Genomic DNA, 21,330 nt, shown 5'->3' with positions numbered 1-21,330 from the left:
AAAAAAAAAAAGACTTTGTTGTCTTTAATTTGTGTTGCCAGCCTCAGCTCTGTAGTTGCTTTGGCTTTTCTAACTGCCTCCCTGCAAGTGCAGGCCAAGTGGGTATGCCCCGTGGTAGCTTCCACTGCCTATATGCCTTCTTTTTTGCCCTTAGGCTCCCCTGGATTTCCCTGTTTAGCAAGGAAGTTTTTTGGCTCCTTTCCCCCTTTTCCCTCGTACTGGGATCATCTCTCTCTACACCCAAAGGATTGCTTCCTTTAGGAATGACCACTCTTCCTGGACTCCCATCTTGCCAACACACTTCTCCTGCAGTGTGTCATTGACTAGACTCCTAAGCACACTGAAGTTAGCCTTCCTAAAGTCAAGCACTTCCACCCTACTAGTTATCTTACCCACCCTGTGTCATATGGCGAGTTTGATTGATTGGTGGTCACTGTCCCCAAGGTGACCATGAATCTGCAGCTTCCCTACCAGGTCATCCCCCGTAACCAACACCAAGTTCAGTAAGGCATTCCCCCTAGTGGGACCGTATACCTCCTGCATTAGGTGAAGGTCCTGCATACAGGTTAAGAACGTGAATGGTTGAATTTGGCTGACTGATTTAGGAAAACTTTATCTTGTGTGTTGTTGTTCTGACTAACCCCGACTGGTTCCTCTTCTTTTCTAGACAAAGCAGGGTTGACCTGACACTGTTACCAGACTTCCATTTTTCTCTTCTTCTCTTGTGTGGTTGAATCTTCTGTAGTTTTGATTGCACCATTCCACTTTCTCCTGTAATAGGGTCCTGATTATAAAATACTTGGTGGTGAAATAGAAGTAGCGAGGCAAAAGTCAGTACTCTGTCTGGGTTCTTTGATTGTAGGGGAAGGAGACAGACTGCACCCAATTTTGCCCTGTGGTGGGGTTCCCCTCATGGGCATAAATGTGGCTTCTTTTATCATTTAGCAGTTGAGCTGTGCATCTGTTCACTGAGCCCCTGTGCCTAGGACACAGCTAAGAGACCTATTTTCTTCCTCTTTTTTTTCCCCATATAGGTTTCTCACATATAGTCTTTAAACTTTTGCCTAAATAAAATAACCTTATACTGTAATCCAGTGAGTAATCACGACTGTATGGTAACTTTGTGAGTTGAGACCATGCAGTGATTTTGTGGCTCTCCATTTTAACATGTAAGTGGCACTGAATAGTGTTTGAGCTATGTACCCCTGCTGTAATCATTAGAAACTAATCCTATATCACCTTTTACACACATCACTTACATAAAAGTGTCTAAATGTAGCAACATGAATACCATTTGGCAGCATGTGCTCACTGGTTGGACAAGGATCATCCTGCTAGATAAGTAACAGTGTAAGACCCCCACAAGTCTAGTAGGAGTAAAAACATGATTAGCAACTGTTTAAAACTGGAAGAAGGTGCACATACGTTTTTCAGCCCAATAGACCACTGGTTCAGATATTTACCATATGGTGGGAGCCCTCATGATCAAGGACCATTTTGGCCAGAGAGAGTTTGAATATATATTTTGCCTCTTGCCAGCAAAGTACCATAACTACTACTCATGATTGCCCAAAGCACCTTCTAATCCAGTCACTGAAGTTGGTCTCCTGGTCAACCAGAAAAAGCAATCTAGAGAGAGCGGATCAATGAGATGGACATTGTCCTGGAAGAGAAGGGGCCTTAACTTCTGGCCCCTGCTCCCAATGGGGCTGAAGCTATCCCACTGCTGTTTATCCATGCAAGGTGTAGAAAGGCTATTTAAATGAGCCAGAATGTAGGGCCCACTTATATGATTACACTTAGATGCATAAAGGAGACATCCCGGGATTTCTTTTTTATCCTTAGTCTCCCTTAGTGTCCTTATCCTTTATTTGTGACTGGACTGAATTGGTGTTTGATGAGGGTGCCAGAAAAGTAGATAGGCTACTTGATATGCAGCAACAGCTGTATTGAATAGGACAGGGATTCTTGATGGGTTTTTTTAGCCTCACAGCCTCCTTCATAACTTTTGTGAATTTTTCAGCACCCCAGTTGAGAATCACTGAGCTAGAATCTAGCTGTTGCCAAGATTGGGTGGCAGCGGCAGGACCTTACCCCTCTGTGCCCTACTCTTTCTCTCACCACTCTCCCTATTCCCAGAATGTGCATGAAGGGGAAAGTACAGCAACCTGAGCCACCTTCCTCCATGGTCTCTCCTAGGAGCAGGGAAGGATGGGAGGGTATGGAACGTTGTCTCCATGGTCCCATGTCTGCCTGAAGGAGAAGCTGCTTCTCCGTGTAGGGGCAGCCTGCACAGGGGCTGCTGGAGCATGAGGGAAGGGCAGCAGTGAGAGTCTCCAGAAGAGCAGTCACAGGTGCCTGTTGTCTGTGGGATGCTGGGGTATGCATGCCATGCCAGATGGGGAGGAGAACACTCATTTCCTTGCACAGGGGCCTGGTGCTGCAACACTGTCAACAGGAAGAAAGCAGCAGCATCCAAGGTTGCCATGATACCTTGGTTGAGAATCACTGGAAGAGACTGAGCTAAGCTTTGAGACAAACTAAGAGCATAAAAATCTATTCTGTACTGCCAGCTCTTGATCATATCTTTGCAATTTAAAGTCACAAAACTGCATTTTGCATATTGTCAGTCACTTTTCTGTTTCATGCTTGCAACATTACTCTTTCTTCTGATATTTTTTTCCTGGTTTTATCACGCTGACCTCTACTTTTGAAACTTTATATATCTTTCTGTGATGTCTTCAGTTTTCTCCCTTCCCCATTCTCCATCAGTTCCTTATAAGAATGTCTTTTCTTATCCTATCCCAGTGTTCACCAACTGGTTGATCGAGTCAACTGGTCGATCACGGAGAGCTCTTACAGTTGATTTGAGGCTAGGAAGGCTGAGCGCGCACCCCTAGCCCAGCAGGTCAGTCAGTGGGGGAGGGAGGTGGTGGGGGCCACATTGAGGCCCCTGTGGTATGGAACAGAGTGCAGCAAGAGCAGAGGTAAGTTGTGTGGGGCCTCACTTGGCAGGTGGTGGGAGGATCAAGCCCAGGCTGCGCATCCAGGAGTGCAGGGGAGCTCTTACTGCTGAGAGCACCCTGGCGGACGCCCTGGGGAGGCACATGCCCCCCACATCTGTGCATGGCGGAGGCAGCTGGACATGCTGGGCTTTGCGCCCTGAGCCCCACTGCAGCTGGTCCGGGAGTGGCCCGACACTACATGCGTCCCGCTGCCAGGTGGGCAGGGGATGAGGCTCAGCCCCGTGGTTGGATGCATGTGGTGTCAAGCCTCTCCTGGGCCAGCTGCAGCAGGACTCAGGGTGCAAAGCCCAGCCTGCAACAGCAGCTGCCTCCACCCTGTGCACATATTGGGGGGGCACGTGCTTCTCCCTCCTCAAACACGGGATAACGCAGGTGGCTGCAGCAGTGATGAGGGAGGGAAGGAGTGGGGCTGGGGCAGGGACAGGCCCTGCAAAGCCAGGGCAGGACACAGGTCTGAGCTGCAGCTGTCCTGGGGGAGGGAGGGGCATGCAGCCCAGGCGGGCATGGGGAGCATGTGCCCCTGGATCTGCACACCGGGCAGGCAAGGGCCAGGACGGTGCTGGGCTCTTCCCGGCGAGGGTGTTGGGCCAGGCTGCATTCCCAGTGCTGCCACCGCCTACCCTGAGCACAGCACAACACGGTCCCTGCCACGAAGAGCCTGGTGCAGCCTCCCAGCCCGCAATGGCAGTCCGCCTTCCCCTGCATACATATCCTGGGTACACAGCCCCCATATCCTGGCAGGGGGGGCAGGAGGAGGGGAAGGCTGCGCCGGGCTCTTCCTGGCAGGGTGGTTGAGTCGCGTTGCACTTGGGGCAGGCAGCGGTGGCACTGAGAGGTGGGGTTGAGGAGGGCTATGGTGAATTTTCAGGTGGCCATAGCCCTGCTCCCAGCACTGCTGCTCCCCAGCCCAGCACCCCCGTCAGGAAGATCCTGACGCTGCCCTGGCCCCAGCCCGCCCTGCCCCGCCCCACCTGGAGGTCCAGGGGTGCACACCCCCCATGCCCTCCTGGGCTGCCTGCTCCCCATGTCCCCCGGACAAGTCACTCATGGCTCTGTCCTGCACCCCACCCTGGCTGTGCAGGGCCTGCCCCTGCCCCAGCCCCACTCCCTCCCTCAGCACCATGGGTGGCAGGGCAGATTGAGGCCCCAGCAGTGAGGGAGGGAGCAGGGCAGAGCCAGGAGCAGGGGCTGGGGGGAATGGGGGACAAATGGAGGCCCAGGGAGCATGTGCCTCCTGAGCTCCGCTTGTCCCACCACCAGCCTGGCTGGGGCCCCACTCTCCTGCCCCTGCCTGTGCCCCATTCCCTCCCTCAACGCTGGGGCCTTGATCTGCCCTGCCCCCCCTCCACAGCCCTTTCCCTTCCACCTTCCCCTTCCTCACAGACTTACCTGCTTGGGGGAGGGGGGGCACCCCAAAATATTTTTTTCTCCCTCCACCTCGATCTACCCCCACATTCCCCCACACAGACTGACCTGTGGGGGTGGTGTATGGTAGATCTTGGGTTATTTTTAATTCAAAAAGTGATCTCCTACTTAAAAAGGTTGGATCCCACTAGTATATGCATAAGACTTAGACATTATAGCTAAGTATTTAGTAGTTAGGGAGGACTGCGTATATTAGTTAAAGATTAATATTGTAGACTCACATGGGGGTGGAGAGTGGGAGTTGCTTTCCTGTATTATAACTCCTAGGACAGAAACAGCTTAGTTACACTTTTTGACTGCTAGCTGCCTGATAAATAAGACGACATTATCTTCCCAGCTTCCCTCCCCAACAGCTAGATGGGGCAAGAAGAATGAACTCTTGATGCCTTTTGAGCAGCTTGGAGGGAATGTAGAATATTGTAACCTTTTCTGGTTGCTGCAAAAGCAGCATCTCCTAGTATTTTAAACCTTTCATGCTCTCAGTATCTGAATCATTTTGGTGCCTGTTTCTAGTGTTGCTCTTAGCTTTCTTCACCAAGAGAATGCAATTAACTTGACTCTTGTGGGATTACTTGCTGCCTGTTGGGGTTGGTGAGTCTGTGATAAAAACTGACAGGACCACCGCATTTGGACTCTAAGGGCATGTCTAGACGTACAAGGATGTTTGTTTCCCTGGGAACAAGTAGCAGCAGCACACCTTGCGCTGCTGCTACTTGTCCCCAGGGAACACCTGTGCCACATGTGCTTTGGCGTGCAGCAAGGTGCCCTGGGTGGGGGAAGAGAGGCTGGGACCAGCACTGGGCTGGCCCCAGCAGTCTTCCTTGGGGGCCTCATGGGGCTACAGCCATGGTGATTTTTGCCATGTGGAACCTGGCCGGCAGCCACAGTGTGGCCCAGCTCTGCTTTTCAGCAGCTTGTGCTGCTGGTTGAGCATGCACTGCACCATTTTGGTTTTTTCCCCACGTTTTTTGTGACCCCTGGATATCCGAGGGTCAAAAAAAGCCACGGGGAAAAAAAGCCCATCAGCACATACTCGGGCAGCACACCCTTGCAGTGCTAACGCCGGACGGTGCAGTTTGTGATGCTGCAAACGTGTTTGCAGCACCACATACTGCATGACCATGGTCGTCTAAATGCGCCCTAAGGCATCAAAGCAGGCGTGCTGGAGCAGCAGACCTTGAAGACCAACAAGGCATTGTTTATACTCGTTTCACTTTGCAATCATAAAAATTAGATACTCAAGTTTCCATTAAAGTTTCAGTTTGCTAAAAATTAAAAATAATTGCTGAGAAAATCTTCTCCTGCTAGTAAAAAACAAGTGGATTTTTCAAGCTCTGACTTGGAACATTGTTTCATCAGTCCCAGTTTATAACCATCTGTATCTAGTTGTCTCCTAGGTAATTGCTACTTTAATGGGTGAGAAATTACAGTTCTGCTTTCTGCTGTGGAACATATTAGGCTAATTTGTAGGGGGATTTTATAATGTACTTTCTAGAACCCATGTAAGAAATTTGGTGATATTTCCCAAGTAAGCTTGCCAAAGAAAAGGGTATGATACACATGGACTGAAAACTCAGTCTCCACTAGTCTTGCCTCTAGTGCTCAGAAACACTCCAGGCCGATAGTACTGAAAACAATCCACAAAGCAATACTGCATTGGTGACAGCAATGCAGGCTTCTCTGCTGTGCCCTGCAGTGACCCCTAACTCAAACGGAGAGTAAGAAGGTATCCATGCAGTTTCTCTGCCATCAGGTTTTTGCCAACAAGGTTAATAAGCACGATAATGGTTTTTATGATGTAGCATCAGTCCTGAACATTCAGTGCAGTTCCTAGCTGACGAATATCTTATGCTTAGTTCATCAAGGCCAGCAAACAGCTGTTCAAATAGTAACAACCTTTTGGTAATTACTGAAGTGGGACACATGGAAACTAGTGACCTAGAATTGAAAGTCTTTGTATTATTATCTTGTTAAACTATTCTGTTCCTCAGACTAACAGTACCCGAGTACTGTTTCTTTCATTTATGAATTAAATTCAATAGAACATTGCTGAATGGCTGTCTTTCAGATCAAACAGAACATAATTTTTACCCATCTAAGTTTTAGTTAGAAATTTAAAAACCATTTTTTTTCAATGGACATAACTGTATTTTTTAACCTGCTTTTGAGGAAAACAGGTTTTATTGTTTTTTGTTTTTTCTGTTTCGTTTTGGTCAGTTTCAAAGAAAAGCTTTTATTTAGTTTTGTTTTCTGTGCAACTTCCATGAATAGTAACTTATGGACATAGAGTTCTTGCTATGCAATAAAACCTACTTAGGAAAAGCACTGCGAGGTTGCTTCATTAGATCCAACCCTGTAGAAATAAATAATGCAGATTCATTTTTTAATCTGGCAGATAACCATGGGTGCTATTTTAGGGGAACACAGTACCCCGGTATTCAAGGTTTTTAAAGTCTCTCTAATGTATTAGTCATAAGCAAACACTTTCAATGCCATGTCTGCCTATGCAGACATCAAAACTGTCTGCATAACAGACATAAAACTGTCGACAATTAACGGGTTAACTGCATTTTTAAAGTATAACCTGGACATATGTTTAGGCAGTTAGTGGCATAACAAAAAGTGAAACCAGCCACAAAATTATTACACAAAAAATAGGAAGTTTTATGTGTAATATTTTTGTGGCTGGTTTCTAATGTGCCTTAAAATGAACATGTGGCAGAATGGACCACATTGAGGCTCCAGTGGTCCCCAGTTCAGTCCCAGTCTAGCCAGTGATCAGCTGTTTGTTGTCTGGCTCCAGGGGCTTGCCCACTGGGTGGCAGGAGCCAGCCAACAATCAGGTGAAGCGTATTTGGGATTATGCTTCTGGACTCCCCCTCTACTGGCAAGTAGAGTGTGACTGGGGTCTGATCCCTGATCCCAAACTCATGCATTGTGTCATGCATGACAGGCAGTGCAACTGTTGGAATCGCAAATCAGATCTCATCATGCCTTTAGCTGCACCTCTGTCAGTGGCCTTAGTGTAAGTTTATTTTTTAAAGAGAAGAAGCACTGAAACTTTTTAAGCATTTTTCAAAGGTATGGATGTAGGCTGGTTTTTCTTTTCTTTTTTCTGAAGTAGTTTTTCTGCCAGTAAGTGGGAGAGAGAGCCAGTGACCCAGGGATGTGAAGAAAGTAGCTTTAAGAAGCTCAGGTGTAACATTGTTCCAGAAATATAAACATGAAAAGACAATGGTTATCTTCCTAAAATAGACTAGGAAGATTTGAGTGGAATTCCTATAGCTTTGAGCTCTAGGGCAAATTGCAGCTTTGCTGCTAAATATTGTGGTCTAACGCTGATAAAATGTCATATGTCCAGGACCAGCAAAAGCCTGGGATTTTAAGTGGAGTTGAACAGGAGTTGCATACCAGGGGCTAACCTGAAGAAGCCATTCACAAGACAAGGTCTAGCCATAAAATATCGTTGTTCTGAATATGTATTTTTTCTTGTGTTCCACAAATTGCACTGGGAGCCCTTCACAAAGGGCATTGCTGTGACTCTGAATTTGGAAGTGTTAGAATTTATGCCCTGCCAGTTCGCTAATTTTTTTTTTTTGTGAGCCAGTGTAATACTCAACATAAGAAATTAAGTAGAAACCATAAAAAATGTGCAGGAAACAATCGCTATTCGCGGGTTCGGCATTCATGGTTTCAAATATTTGCAAATGCCAAACCCGCATTTTAAATACACCGTATGCATTTATAGGAGCTCCTCGGGAGCTCCATACTTGCTCCTGCCGGGCTTCTCCCGCCACCGCTGGGCTCCCACCACCACTGCTGGAGCCATGCCCCCCAGCCGCTGGGTTTGCGGATTTCGCCATTCACGGGGGATACAAGAACGTATCCCCTGCGAATGGCAAGGGTTACCTGTACTATGTTAAAATAAATCAGTGCAATTAACTAGAAGGAGGACATAATATATTGTCCTTAAGCCCTCTATCGATAGCACTACACCTGACCTTTACCTGCTCTCAGATCCTCTTTTTTGTATTTTTTTTGTCTTTTTCCCAAGGGTTTCACAAACACATCCTAAAAGTTGTGCTAGGCAATAAGCCCTTGTGTACTGTATACTAGTTAACCACAAGATAATTTACAAGTATGGCACTAAAGCCATTTAAAAGCCATACTTAGGCTCTGGTGGTACTCCAAATTACCAGATGCTGAGCCATGTGCCAGACAAACACTTTTCTTAAGGTAATTTTTTGCTGTTGTGTATCCTTACATGTATTTCTTCAGTGAGGCAAATTACTTTTGCCCATAGTTGTCTGCTGACCGATTTGATCTCAACATCTGCTGGGGATAAACATATGTAAACATTGGGATACCCATATAACTTTCACTTGAGGCTAAATGAGTTGGCTGAGGAGATCAGTAGCTTGCCAATGTTAACTTGTAACACATTTTGAAGTATCAGGAAAATTTCAGAAGCTGAAAGAGTGCTAGTGTAGTGCCAGTATTGGAGAAGGGCAAATCAGATGACCCGAGTAACTGCAGACTGGTTAATCTAAGACAAAATAATAGAAAAATAGGCCCAAGAGGTCATCGAGTCTAACCCCCTGCCAGTCCACTTTGTTTTATGGAAAAAAAGTCTTAGCAAAATAAATTTGATTTAATTTTGAGATGAAATTTAGCTGATAGAGACCTGTATGGGTATAATATACTTTTGTAAGCTGTTTGCTTTAGTGCAACACCAGGATTCTGCTTTTAAAAACTAATAGCTCTACACATAAATAAAAATGCACTGAATGGATTTTTGAGTGGCTAACAAAAACCATGGAGGCAGTAGCTCAGGGATTATTATTGGAGGTGCACCAATACATAGGTCCCATGTTGGATCGGCACTGATATAATCTCAACATTTCTCAACAAGGAGAAATGCAAAGTGCTGCACCTAGGGAGGAAAAATGTCCAGCACACCTACTGCCTAGGAAATTACCTGTTGGGTGGCACGGAAGTGGAAAGGGATCTTGGAGTCCTAGTGGACTCCAAGATGAACATGAGTCGGCAGTGTGACGAAGCCATCAGAAAAGCTAATGGCACTTTATCGTGCATCAGCAGATGTATGACGAATAAATCCAAAGAGGTAATACTTCCCCTCTATCGGGTGCTGGTCAGACCGCAGTTGGAATACTGTGTGCTATTCTGGGCACCGCACTTCAAGAGGGATGCGGATAACCTGGAGAGGGTCCAGAGAAGGGCCACTCATATGGTTAAGGGCCTGCAGACCAAGCCCTACGAGGAGACACTAGAGAACCTGGACCTTTTCAACCTCCGCAAGAGAAGGTTGAGAGGCGACCTTGTGGCTGCCTATAAGTTCATCACGGGGTCACAGAAGGGAATTGGTGAGGTTTTATTCACCAAGGTGCCCCTGGGGGTTACAAGAAATAATGGCCACAAGCTAGCAGAGAGCAGATTTAGACTAGACATTAGGAAGAACTTCTTCACAGTTAGAGTGGCCAAGGTCTTGAACGGGCTCCCAGGGGAGTGGGGGCCCTCCCTTACCCTGGGGGTCTTCAAGAGGAGGTTGGATATGCATCTAGCTGGGGTCATCTAGACCCAGCAAGGGGGTCGGACTCGATGATCTATTGAGGTCCCTTCTGACCCTAACATCTATGAATCTATGAATAAGGAAAATTGACAGTATTGGCAATCGGCAATCAGCTTTTTTTGGCTGATAATGTCACCAATAAATGCCCTGTGCACGTGCGCAGCCGCAGCACAGCAGCAGGTGCCAGGAGTGCAGCCCGGCAATGTGGACAACAGCATCTGGCTGGTTGGGGGGGGCAAATAGGGGCTCCTGCAGTGAGGGAGGGAGTGGGGCTGGCTCAGGCGGTGCACAGCCAGGGCGGGGCGCGGGTTGGAGCCGCGAGCACCTTGTCTGAGGGGCACGGGGAAGGGGATGGCTCCTACTGCTGCATGTACCCCCGAGAGCATGGGGGGCGAGTGCCCCTGGATCTTCGTGTAGAGCGAGGGCGGGGTGCTGCTGCAGGCTGGGCCAGGGGCTGCACCGAGTTCTTCCTGGCAGGGGGCTGTGCCAGACTGTGCTCAGAGCAGGCGGTAGTGGTACTGGAAAGGGAGTTCCGAGGGAGCTGCAACTTACCTCCAAATTTGCCATAGTTCCCCCCCATAGCAGCGCTGTTGTCACCTGTCCTGAGCACAGCCCTGGCCCAGTGCCCCTGCCAGGAAGAGCCCAAAGCTATCTTGGCTGCAGCCCGCAGCAGCAGCCTGCCCTCACTCTGCACACAGATCCGGGGGCACACACCCCCGCATGCCCCACACACACCCCTTCCCTCCCCCCTGCCCCTTCCTCCACAACAGATTTGCCAGTTGGATGCTGCTCTCCATGCTACCAGGCCATATACTGGCAGTCAGTAATATGGCTCGTTAAAAATCGGCCACCGGTATTGGCCCCAAAATCTCTATCTTAGGGTGCACCCCTAATTATTATCTGAGAGGAATGTTTCTAGTAGGGTCCAATGGAATTATTAATGGACCTGATGCTATTCAATATTTTCATCAGTGGTCTGGAAGTGGTCACTGGCAGATGACACAAGCATTGGCAAAGTGTTAAGTAATGACAAGGACAGGGTCAGCATACAGATAAATCCAGCTTGTTTGGTAAATTGGGCCAGTTCAAACAACTGTGTGTTTTAATACAGTCAAAGACAAAGTTGTATGTATGTAGGAGCAAGGAATAAAGCCTGTACCTACAGAATGAAAGACTCTATCCTGGAAAACAGTGACTTTAAATGCAGATATGGGGAACTCTTAGGAAAAATAACTCTCAGTTACTGCAGATGTGAATTTAAAGTGAATTTAAACTCATGTAGATGTTTTTATTCAGAATTTGAGTAGCCTTAATTTGATTCATTTTACTTGACTTTGAATCAGCATTCTCTAGTATCCCCATGTGGACAAGTCATGAGCAGTGACCCGATTCCAGCAGATAAATACCTTCATGGGGAGAAAGTACAGTGTATTAAAATGGCTCTTTTAACCTGAGAGAGAGGGGCATAAAAAGCTGAAAACCGAAGCCAAATTCAAATTGGAAACAAGGCACACATTTTCTCTCTGTGTTATCAATTAATGGAACAACTAAGTACGAGGTGTGGTAGATTTTCCATTTCTTGATGTTTTCAAATAAAGAGAGGTTATCTTTCTGGAAGAAAGTGGCTCAGTTCACTGGTAAACAGGTTAAACTTGATGGCCTTGAGATGCAAGAGCTCAGACTAGCTGATCTAGTGGTCTCAAATTATGATCATATGGACTTATGTGTATAGACCTTTATGTACAAGAGTCTCAAATAATAAAGCTTTCTTCATTAATGAATACGATGAATGCAGAGTTCAGGCGGGACGTAGGCAGCCAGGCCTGCAGATTGGCCCCTGAATGGCAGTGAGGAGGTCAGCTGGGTGGGGGTGCAGATAACCAGGGCATCAAGTTGGGGTCTGAGTCAGCAGAGGGGAGACCCAAGAGACGTAGTCCATGTGCAGGCTAAGGTTAGAAGCCAGGAGAATTGGAGAGCCGGCTACTGGGTTTCAGGGAGGATCCAAGAGCAGGGTCAGGGAAAGCCAAAGCCGAGTCAAGAGCTAGGAGACCCAGAGAGAGCAAGACTTGCCAGAGCACACTGAGTTTCCTGTCAAGGAATGCCTGCTGCCTGAAGCTTCAGGTGTGCTAAAAAGGCTGAGCAGTGCTCTCGGAAGCCAGTCCAGTTACAGGGAACTGGGGCAGTCGCATTAGCCAGGGATCAAGGTCAGGTGTAGAAGCTCAAGGGCTCAGCCTGACTGGCCACAGGCCCTGACAATGAGTCTTGATGAATCTGAGTTTACTTCAATTAGTGGAGCTAATTTAACATGATATTAACATAAAGTAATATTTTATTTCTTTTCAGGTGATAATATATGGGGATCTGCCAAAAAATAAAGAAAATATGGTATATATATCAAATCATCAATGTACAGGTTAGTATCTCATTTTGTACACTTGCCCTTACAGAAAGATAGACAACAACTTAGATTATGGCTGCTATTTAAAGTAAATAATTTTACTACTTCTGCAGTTGTGAGTTTGGAGAGAAGATGGACATTTATTTATTTTATCTTAATCTTTGTAGCACTGTTTATCTCTTTAAGAATCTTCTTTGAAACAAGCTATTTGGAAAATGCCATTGGAAGGAAGCATTTATATTTTTCAGCTCCTTACTATGAGCCAGAGAAAGATTTTAAAATTTTCATTCTATTGCTTATACAAATGTGTTGATTCTGATTTGAGATAATAGGTTGTTTTTAAGGTCAGCTTATAAATTTCTGTTAGAACATATGTGTGCATTTTTATAACCACTTTCTTATTACCCAAATGTCTTACAAGAAATATTGTATCGTTGGCTAAAGTGAAGCAAGTTAAATATCGGCCGCACATCAAAATCAACATACACAAATTTATTTCGTGTCTCTAAAGCTGATTCTGCAGTGTCTTTGCATATGATTGTGTTTAGCACAACATAAAGTTCCTACGTATTGAAGGCATTTGTTGTAGAATTTGCTCCTTTATGTACAGTCTATAATATGTAAATCAGATATTTTAGACCCTTAAATCACTGGTTCTCAAGTGGGGTGCCACAGCTTGAAGGTGTGGCAATGCTGCAACCAAGTAAAACTGCCCTGCGTGCAGTGCTGGGGCACATGCATGTCCCACTGCAGCATTAGGACTCTAACCCTAAAGCAGGCAAGAGAGTTGGCTTGTGCTGCAGCCCTTCCTGATTTCCCTAAATTGCTGTTCATTATATGGTGGCTGGACTGAACTCAGCTAAGTTACTTCCCCTTATGTCTGCTTTTCTTTGAATGGAGGGTACCTGTAATTCTCTCCAAGAATTAAGGTTTAGTTTAGTTTAGAATGGAGATAATGCTTGCCTCAGTCGGTATACTTTACAAAAGTTATCAATCTGTTCCACTGCCTCCACTGTTTCAATAGTGAAGACATTTTTCCGGATATTCAGTCTAAACCTAATGTGCTTCACCTTCAAACCATTGCTCCGTGTTCTGCTTTCTGTGTGAGGGTTTGGGGCATGGCTGGTCGGGGGTGGCTACCTGAGAGATGGGCCAAGTCCAGGACCTGGGTTCCCAGAGAGTCAGGATATGCCAGACATAAGACCTGGAATGAGGAACAAAATCACGAGTTAGGATATGTCAGGAGCCAAACTGAAATCAGGAGCCAGGAGTCAAAACCAGAGATCTGGTAAGAGAAATCCAGGAAGCACACAGGGGCAGGAGCCAAGTATCTTAGTCTTTGCCCAGACAGAGGATTGCAGGATGGGACTAACTTTTAAAGGCTAGAGCAGGTGGGGTTGTTGCCTGCGGCCTTAGCGCATTGCTTGCTCTGATTTGCCCTACTATGACTAGAAGGCCTGGGACACTGATCCAGGCTTACTGCAGGCTGTGCCTGTTCTCCTGTAGCCTCAGGGTGTGAATTGCCCTGATTCTTGATCAGTCTTAAGTGCCTTTTCCGTAAGCTGAACACACCTATTTCCTTCAACCTCTCTCCTTGCCTTCCAAGCCCTTTATCACTCTTGTATCCCAGCCTCTCACCCTCTCTAACTTCTCCTTGTCTTTTTTTTAATATGGAGCCCAATACTATACACAATACTCTAGATGAGGCTTAATCAGTGCCAGGTAAAGAGGCACTATCACCTCTTGTGCCATGCACCTTGTATTTCTATTGATGCATCTCAAAATCATGTTCAGCTTTTGTGCATCTGCATCGCACTGCAGACTCGTATGGAGAGTGTGATATGTCAAGGCTCCTAGATCCTTTGCCATAGAACTGCCATCCAGCCAGGTGTCACCCATCATTTATTTGTGCTTTTGATTATTTTTCCTGAGATGTAGCACCTTATTTTTGTCAGCATTGAACTTTATCCTTTTGTTTCCAGCCCAACTTTCCAATCTGTCAAGAGCCTTCTGAGTTGCATTCCTGTCCTCCACTGTGCTCACAGTCCTTCCTAGTTTTGTCTTCTGCAGATTTGTTCAAGAAACTATCCAGCATCAAAATCTTTAATAAACACTGAATAACACTGGTCCCAGGACAAATTCCTGTGGGACTTGGCTAAAAACCTGCCATTTTAACTTTACTTTTGCATTCCTAATTTGATCCTTGCAACTTCTTGCTTTTTCCTGCTATGCTTCCTTGGTGAGCTTCCCATCTTTCCATTGCATTGCCCCTATACTTTCCTTTTACATTTGAGGTATCCTAGAAGTTACTTATGCAACCACATTGGTCCCTTGTTATTCTTGTGCTCTGTTGTGTTGGAGCATCTTGTTGGGCTTCTAACACTGTGTTCTTTAGAAGCTTCCAGTCCTTCTGAACACCTTTATCCTTCAGTCTGTCTTCCCATAGCACCATGCCTACTAGCGTCTTATGTCAGCTGAAATCCATGGTTTTTTTTAAGTCCAGGGTCTTATTTCTGCTGTCCTCATGCTTTCCCAGTGTCAGGATCATAAATTCTTTCATGTTGTGATCATTTCTTCCCAAGTTTCCCAACACCTTCACATCTTACACCAGTACAAGATCCAAGATAGATAATCGCTTAGTTGTATCCTGAGATTTCTGGAACAGAAAGTTGTTCTTTACACAAATTAGGAACATGCTCAAAATTTTATGTTTGGCTGTATGATTCTTCCAGCAGTTACCCAGAAAACTGAAATCTTCTGTCAGTACCATCTCAACTCTTGGATAATTTTTTTACCTCTTTAAAGAGTGCTTTATCTATCTCTTCTTTCTGACTTGGTGTTCTGTAATAAATCCCCACCATTATGTTGATGCTGTATCTTTCACCTTTTATCTTTACCCAAATACATTCTGATCTACCACCTTCCTTCTTGTACCAACTTAGGTCTTGGATGCAGTAATGCTGTGTTAATTTGGCTCTGTTCTGGCTAATTAGTCCATATCAGCATACCCTACATCTCTTTTTAAAACGTCCAGTTAAATTCTTTTAAGTTTGTAGTTGATCTAAAATAATAAGAGTCCTTCTGAAATCGTTCAACAATGTATCTCCTAAGAATCATAAAGAATGGAAAACTGAATGCCAAGAGTGTTGGGATAGGGAATAGGGAAATCATGCAGGTTTAAGTAGGGGTATTAAATAGGAGAAATTACAGGATCAGAGGAAGAACATGTATATAGTAAAGAAAATAAATAAGGTGAAACATTTTCCTAATATATTCAATGCATCCGGTAGGCCTGTTTGTCATAAATCATAAAATTAAATGCCTAGTTACCACAAACTGAACTTTTAATTGTTCAAGGAAAACTGGAAGCCAGGCAGAACCCCTTTTAAAATGCCTGGCTCTGTAATAGTTAACATATTTAAATGAGGTTGAAGAAAGCAGACACTTGATGACATTCTTGGTTATGTAAGAAGTTGCTGTGAGGGAATAGATATAATAGCAAAGTTTCAAATAAGACTTAATTTGTGCACTTACATGTACACATATGCACATTACATTCTGTATCAGGTAAGCGTGCTTCAAGTAACATTTTTGGTGCAGAATTTCAACAGCAAAGAAACAAAAAGTTCAATAGACCTTTTTAAGAATTTTAATATGTTGTAGTGCCTTTTACAACTTGAACTAGTATCCAATATAGAGATGTGTGAATTTAAAATCTCTTTTTAAAAGAGATGCTGGAATAGAATCAATGTGATTATAAGTTGTCTTGTGATGTAACTTTGTAGTGCTGGATAAATTCTTCTTGTGAGAATCACAGTTACTATTTCAGAAGCATTTGTTTTCTCTGGGTAAGCTGAGACTTAATGTAATTAAACTGTTTGGGCTTTTGTCTTTGCAGTTGACTGGATCATTGCAGACATGTTGGCAATCAGACAGAATGCTCTTGGACACATACGATATGTTTTGAAAGATGGGTTAAAATGGCTGCCCTTGTATGGGTGGTATTTCTCACAGGTAACTTCATCTATTTTTTTCCTTATTATTTACGGGTGAAACACAAATTATGTGGTCCTCTTTGCCATCTATTTCTAACACTCATTCAAAAAAGGAAAGAGGAGGATTTTCTTTTACCCATGTTGTGAAGCACACTGTTGCCACTGCAGACTAGGCATGAGCCTCCTTAAATAAGAGGCTTCATGAGATCAGCATACATCCTGTGATGCCAGTTAAAGTGTAGTATTTCTGGATAGATGTTCTTACCAACCTCAACCTCATGGCTTCCGTACTGTCATTTGCTGGCAGTCTCTGCATGAATAGCTGAAGTTCCTGGGGTGGTAGAATTCAATGCTGTTTGGAACAGGTTTTAACTCCCAAGCACTTTCTGCATCGGAGGGGAATGTACTATTCAACTAGCTTCTTTACTTGTCTGCCTCCCCTCTAAATAATCAGGCGCAACCATAGTAATGATGCTTCCTTGGGAGGCTGTGCTTTGTGAAGACAATGACCTTTTCCTCTTCCATTTCCTCCCCAGTCCTTATAGCCATTTTGCCATTCCTGCCTAATATTAAAGGGCTGCTGAAAATGTGTTGTATGGAAATAGTACCACAGTTTGCCCTTGCAAATAGTCACCGTGTTTATGGTGGCCAAATTCTTCCTTTAAAAAAAAGTACTGACAATCAGGATATCTATTCCAGTCGCTATCTTTAGGTGTTAACATGTTTCCAAGATTTTGGAAAATCACTGCTACTCTCTGGAATATCCTGTGCTCAGTTTCCTTAATATTATACTGACTTTAAAAGACTGTCCCTGTGGAAACTAATCTGAATAGCTACACTTTTACAGATCATACGTATTTACTCAAACCTATTTAGTCTCCATGCCCCAAAGTAGTTTGCTATTAGAGGCATATAATAGAATGAGATGGGTATATGACTGATTCAGTAACACAAGTGTAAAGCAGTTCTCAGACAATGGAGAGTGCACGTGTATTTAAGAAAAATGTGCTTAAATTACTGAGAAGGGAGACGGCAGGACTGTAACAGAAGTTAATAGGTATTTTTTATTGTCTTTATCACACCAAACACTGCAAAAACATAAAACACTTCCTGTTCTTCCTGTTGATGCTCTGTTAGTGATGTCACTTACACTCCACTAAAAATTTCCAATGACACATAATTACGGAATACTCATGGAATTTATATTCCCTGCCTCGGGTAAACATCCTGTTTTGGAATATACGTATTCTGGATATCCAGTAAGGCAGAATTCAGGCACAGAGGAAACATATTTGTAAACACAATTCATTGTTGCCTGAGAAAAAAAGTTTGAAAAGTACAGAGGAAACAATTTGAAAATATAAAAACAGTACTTCCAGAAATCTGTCTTGAGAAAAACATGTACGTTTTGATCTCTTGTTTAAAAGTAAATATGGTAGAAACGTTACAAAATTTGGGAATTTCAATTATGTATGACTTCATAACCAATTCCTTTTTGGGAAACAGGTTTCTAATAGAAACAAATAAAGGAACTCCTTATTTCATCTGCTGTGGCACAGGATTGTTTTGTAGGTTAAAATATCACTGTGCATGTAAAGCTGGCCTTAATATTTTTGGGTGATCCACCAAAAACGGTTTTTCCCGTCTTTTATATCAAAATTTAATTGACTCTGTTCATCTATCTAAGCAGAGAATGTAGGGGCTAGAGTGGAAAACATTTAGGATATATGTAAAGATTAACCAGCTGATCTTACATGCAGGTGTGTCTTTTGTTTCATGGTGGTCTGTGTTGACTGCTAAGCTTCAAATTATGTACCTGTGCGGTTGACCACAGGTGAGAATAATAGATACACCAGCGTGGAATATTTTTGTTCCTTTTTCTCTTGCTTTCTTGTTTGTCCCCTCTGCCCCCCAGTTGTGCATCACTGGCGTCAGTAGCCAGTATGAATTGTGCAAATGAGATGTAACATGATAAAGAGCACAGGAGCTATTATTTAATTGTGCAGATGTTATATTCATTCTTTGGTTAGGTATTTTTGCATATATATTTACCTAAGATGTACAAGCGAACCAGTTTTATAAGTGAATATGACAAAACTGACACAACAGGGACTGCACCTTTTTAGCATGTACCATTATAAGTGTGTGCAACATTTTGTCGCCCCCAGTAATTATGGAAGGGAGTTTAAGGTCTGCTAGAAAGGAAGGGGTATTACTGCATTTCCCCAAATTCCTGCAGATGTTGAGCAGTACTGGGAGACTTGTAGTTGACTTGAAGGCCTGTAAGTCAGTGATTTTGGTATCCATGGCTGAATTCAGGTCACATTTCACACAGTATGTGGCCTACAGGTCACTTGGTGATCTCTTGCTATTGCTATTCTGTCTCTCTGGCTGTGCTAAATCAGTTCTGCTAGAAAGCAGCAGTTCATTTAACCAGGGAGTTCTGACTGAGGAAGTGAGACTTCTGTTTCTGTAGAAGTAGTAACAGGTGATGAAAATTGTGGTTCACTTCTCCCTTCTGTATAAAAACACGCTGTGGTAAAAATAACAGAGCTCTTCTCTGATTGTGCAGAGTTGATGTTCTTCTCCACTGTTGTAGTCTAATGAAGTGGACAGACAAGGAGAAGAGGAGGAGAAGACAGTAGAGACAATGTGGATGTGACAGAGTTGACAGTATCTGTGGGTGCCGAGAGATGTGCACTCCCCACTGTAACTTGTGGTGCTGTGCAGGAAGTGCCATGAGTTAGTGATCCCCTGGACCCAGCAGACATTTGCTATTGAGTCTGCAGGTTGGGGAATCAAGCTGCAGTTTGGAGCAGCTGCAAGCCTGCAGTTGGTCTCCCCCAGCCCTGCCTTCCCCCTCCCAGCTCCAGCGCTGTCTTAAGAATGGGACAGGGGAAGGGAATGGAGGGAATTTGGTCAGGGATTTACCAACCCTCCAGCGCAGTGAGGGTTCAGATTGCCATGTGATCAGGCATTTTTAAAGCGCTCTGCAGCCATGCACTTCTGTCAGGGCATGACTATAAAGCACTACAGGTGCCCAGTCACGTGACAAACTGTCATTTCTGTCAGCACCCTGTAGCTCCAGCCTCTTGGATCCCTGGCCAACAGCAATCAGACTTGTGCCTGTGAACAGGGTGTGGAGCAAACCCAGGGCCTTGGGGTTATAAGCACTGTTCCAACTGGCTGAGCTAGCTGGCCAACTTATGCTCCTTTTGGTCCTCTGTCAGTCCACATGCTTTATTAGCCAGATAGTCATTTTACAACTGGCTACTTACCCTGAAATAGGCTAGGTGACAGAACATTCAGTGAGGAGTTGATGTACTATTGACTTCTTAGTGCCTTCTTTTTTCTGTGGTTTTTGGAGAGTATAAGCCAGGGATGAGCAAAATATGGCCTGCAGGTCAGATCTGGCCCACTGAAGGATTTTTGTCTGGCCCATGGTGGGTCCCTTGCTCCCACCTACCTTGCTCCCATCTACACAGGGGGCAGTCTGGGATGTGGTGCATGTGGCCACTCCCAATGCCCTCAGGCCCACAGTGGGCTTAGGGAGGTGCAACAGCTGGACTCACTTCCTGGCAGCTCCAGCGGCAGTGGCAATGACTTTGTCTGGCAGCTGCTGTTGCCAGACCTGGACCCACTGCCTGGGCACCCCAGCCCATCCATATTGTATCTACTGCAGGGTGCGTGGCCAGGTGGCTGGGATGGGGCCTCAGGTGGTCAGGGAGCGGTGTTTGGGAGCGGGATGGGCAAGTGAGGGCAGGATTGCAAGGCAGTGACAGTGTGGAGCTGGAGCTGAGGCAGAGCTGTGATCAGCTGCCTGCACAGCCCTGTGATGGGCATGAGTTCCATGACCAGCAGCATGTGGGGAGCAGATTGGGGTCTTGCCCAGCAGACCCAGGGTTTCCATGGAGACTGTCCAGGGCTCGTGAGGGCAGGTGGATGGGATGGGGCTACTGGCAGGCGGGGAGCTGCATCTGGGCCTAGGGCCAAGATCTTGGGGTGATGACAGTGCAGGGCTGGAGCCTAGGGGGTGCTGACCCCAACCTGCAACAGCTCACCAACACTCCCTATGTGGCCCATGGGCCCAAATGCTTGCCCACCCCTGATATAAGCCATGTATTCCTCTGCACATGCTATTAGTGAAATGTCTTCTTGGAAGGTAGAAAGGTGAATGTGCAAAGTGAGAGAGAAACACATAACCTCTTCCATCTGTGTGGCTACCCATCTTCTGTTTCTGGAATTTAATCCTGTGCGGGCCGACTCTCGATCCTGGCTGGATCGCCATGTGCGAGCTCTCTCCTGATCCCATCTGGGTCGCCATGTGCGAGCCGGGGCAAGCCGGGGGCCCGTCTTTGTGTGTACACAGGCTGTGGCCGGTAGCCCGGGTACACGGGGTTGGAAAATACCGCGGTGCGGTATGGCACGCTCGAGCTAGAATCAGTCACGGAGGCGTAATGGTTGATTGAAAAGATTATTTACTTACACCCAAGGTGGTCGCGGTGTAGGCTGGCCAGCTTTCCAGGCTCAGCTCCGCTTGAGTTCTCAGTGTAGGACTCTAATAAACTCGGTTCCTTGACCCCGGAGTGAATCAGGCTCCACAGGGTTCAAGAATTCGTTCCCACGGAGCAGCTGTATCTCCGTGAGTGTTACTCGGTTCCCAGGTCCCCCGGAGCTGTTAAACTCCGTGGGCTCGACAGTTGGGTCCTTAGGATAGGGATACGTCTGGGCTGCGATCGGCGACTGGGAGAGGCTAGAGGTTAGTTGCCTCGGAGTCGTTAAGGCTCTGAGGGGACAGTAAATAAGTCCCGCGGAGTTGTTGAAGCTCCGCGGGTTCGACAAATTAAACCTCTGTTGCCCTCTTAAGGAAAAAGCTGGGTTCGTATGGATCAGCAG

General features: G+C 45.5%; 1 protein-coding gene across 1 annotated transcript in view; it reads left to right on the top strand.

Moving 5' to 3' along the window:
- The window catches only part of AGPAT5 (1-acylglycerol-3-phosphate O-acyltransferase 5), a 107,976-nt gene that overhangs the window by 15,709 nt on the left and 70,937 nt on the right, over positions 1-21,330 (top strand). The window contains exons 2-3 of the mRNA XM_006024487.3: positions 12,385-12,454; positions 16,338-16,453. Coding sequence (XP_006024549.1) covers positions 12,385-12,454; positions 16,338-16,453 — 186 coding nt within the window. The remainder of the gene's footprint in view (positions 1-12,384; positions 12,455-16,337; positions 16,454-21,330) is intronic.

The sequence above is a fragment of the Alligator sinensis genome, unplaced genomic scaffold (assembly GCF_000455745.1).
Source record: "Alligator sinensis unplaced genomic scaffold, ASM45574v1 scaffold1012_1, whole genome shotgun sequence".
Classification (NCBI taxonomy): domain Eukaryota; kingdom Metazoa; phylum Chordata; order Crocodylia; family Alligatoridae; genus Alligator; species Alligator sinensis.
This window is presented reverse-complemented; position numbering and strand designations above follow the sequence as displayed.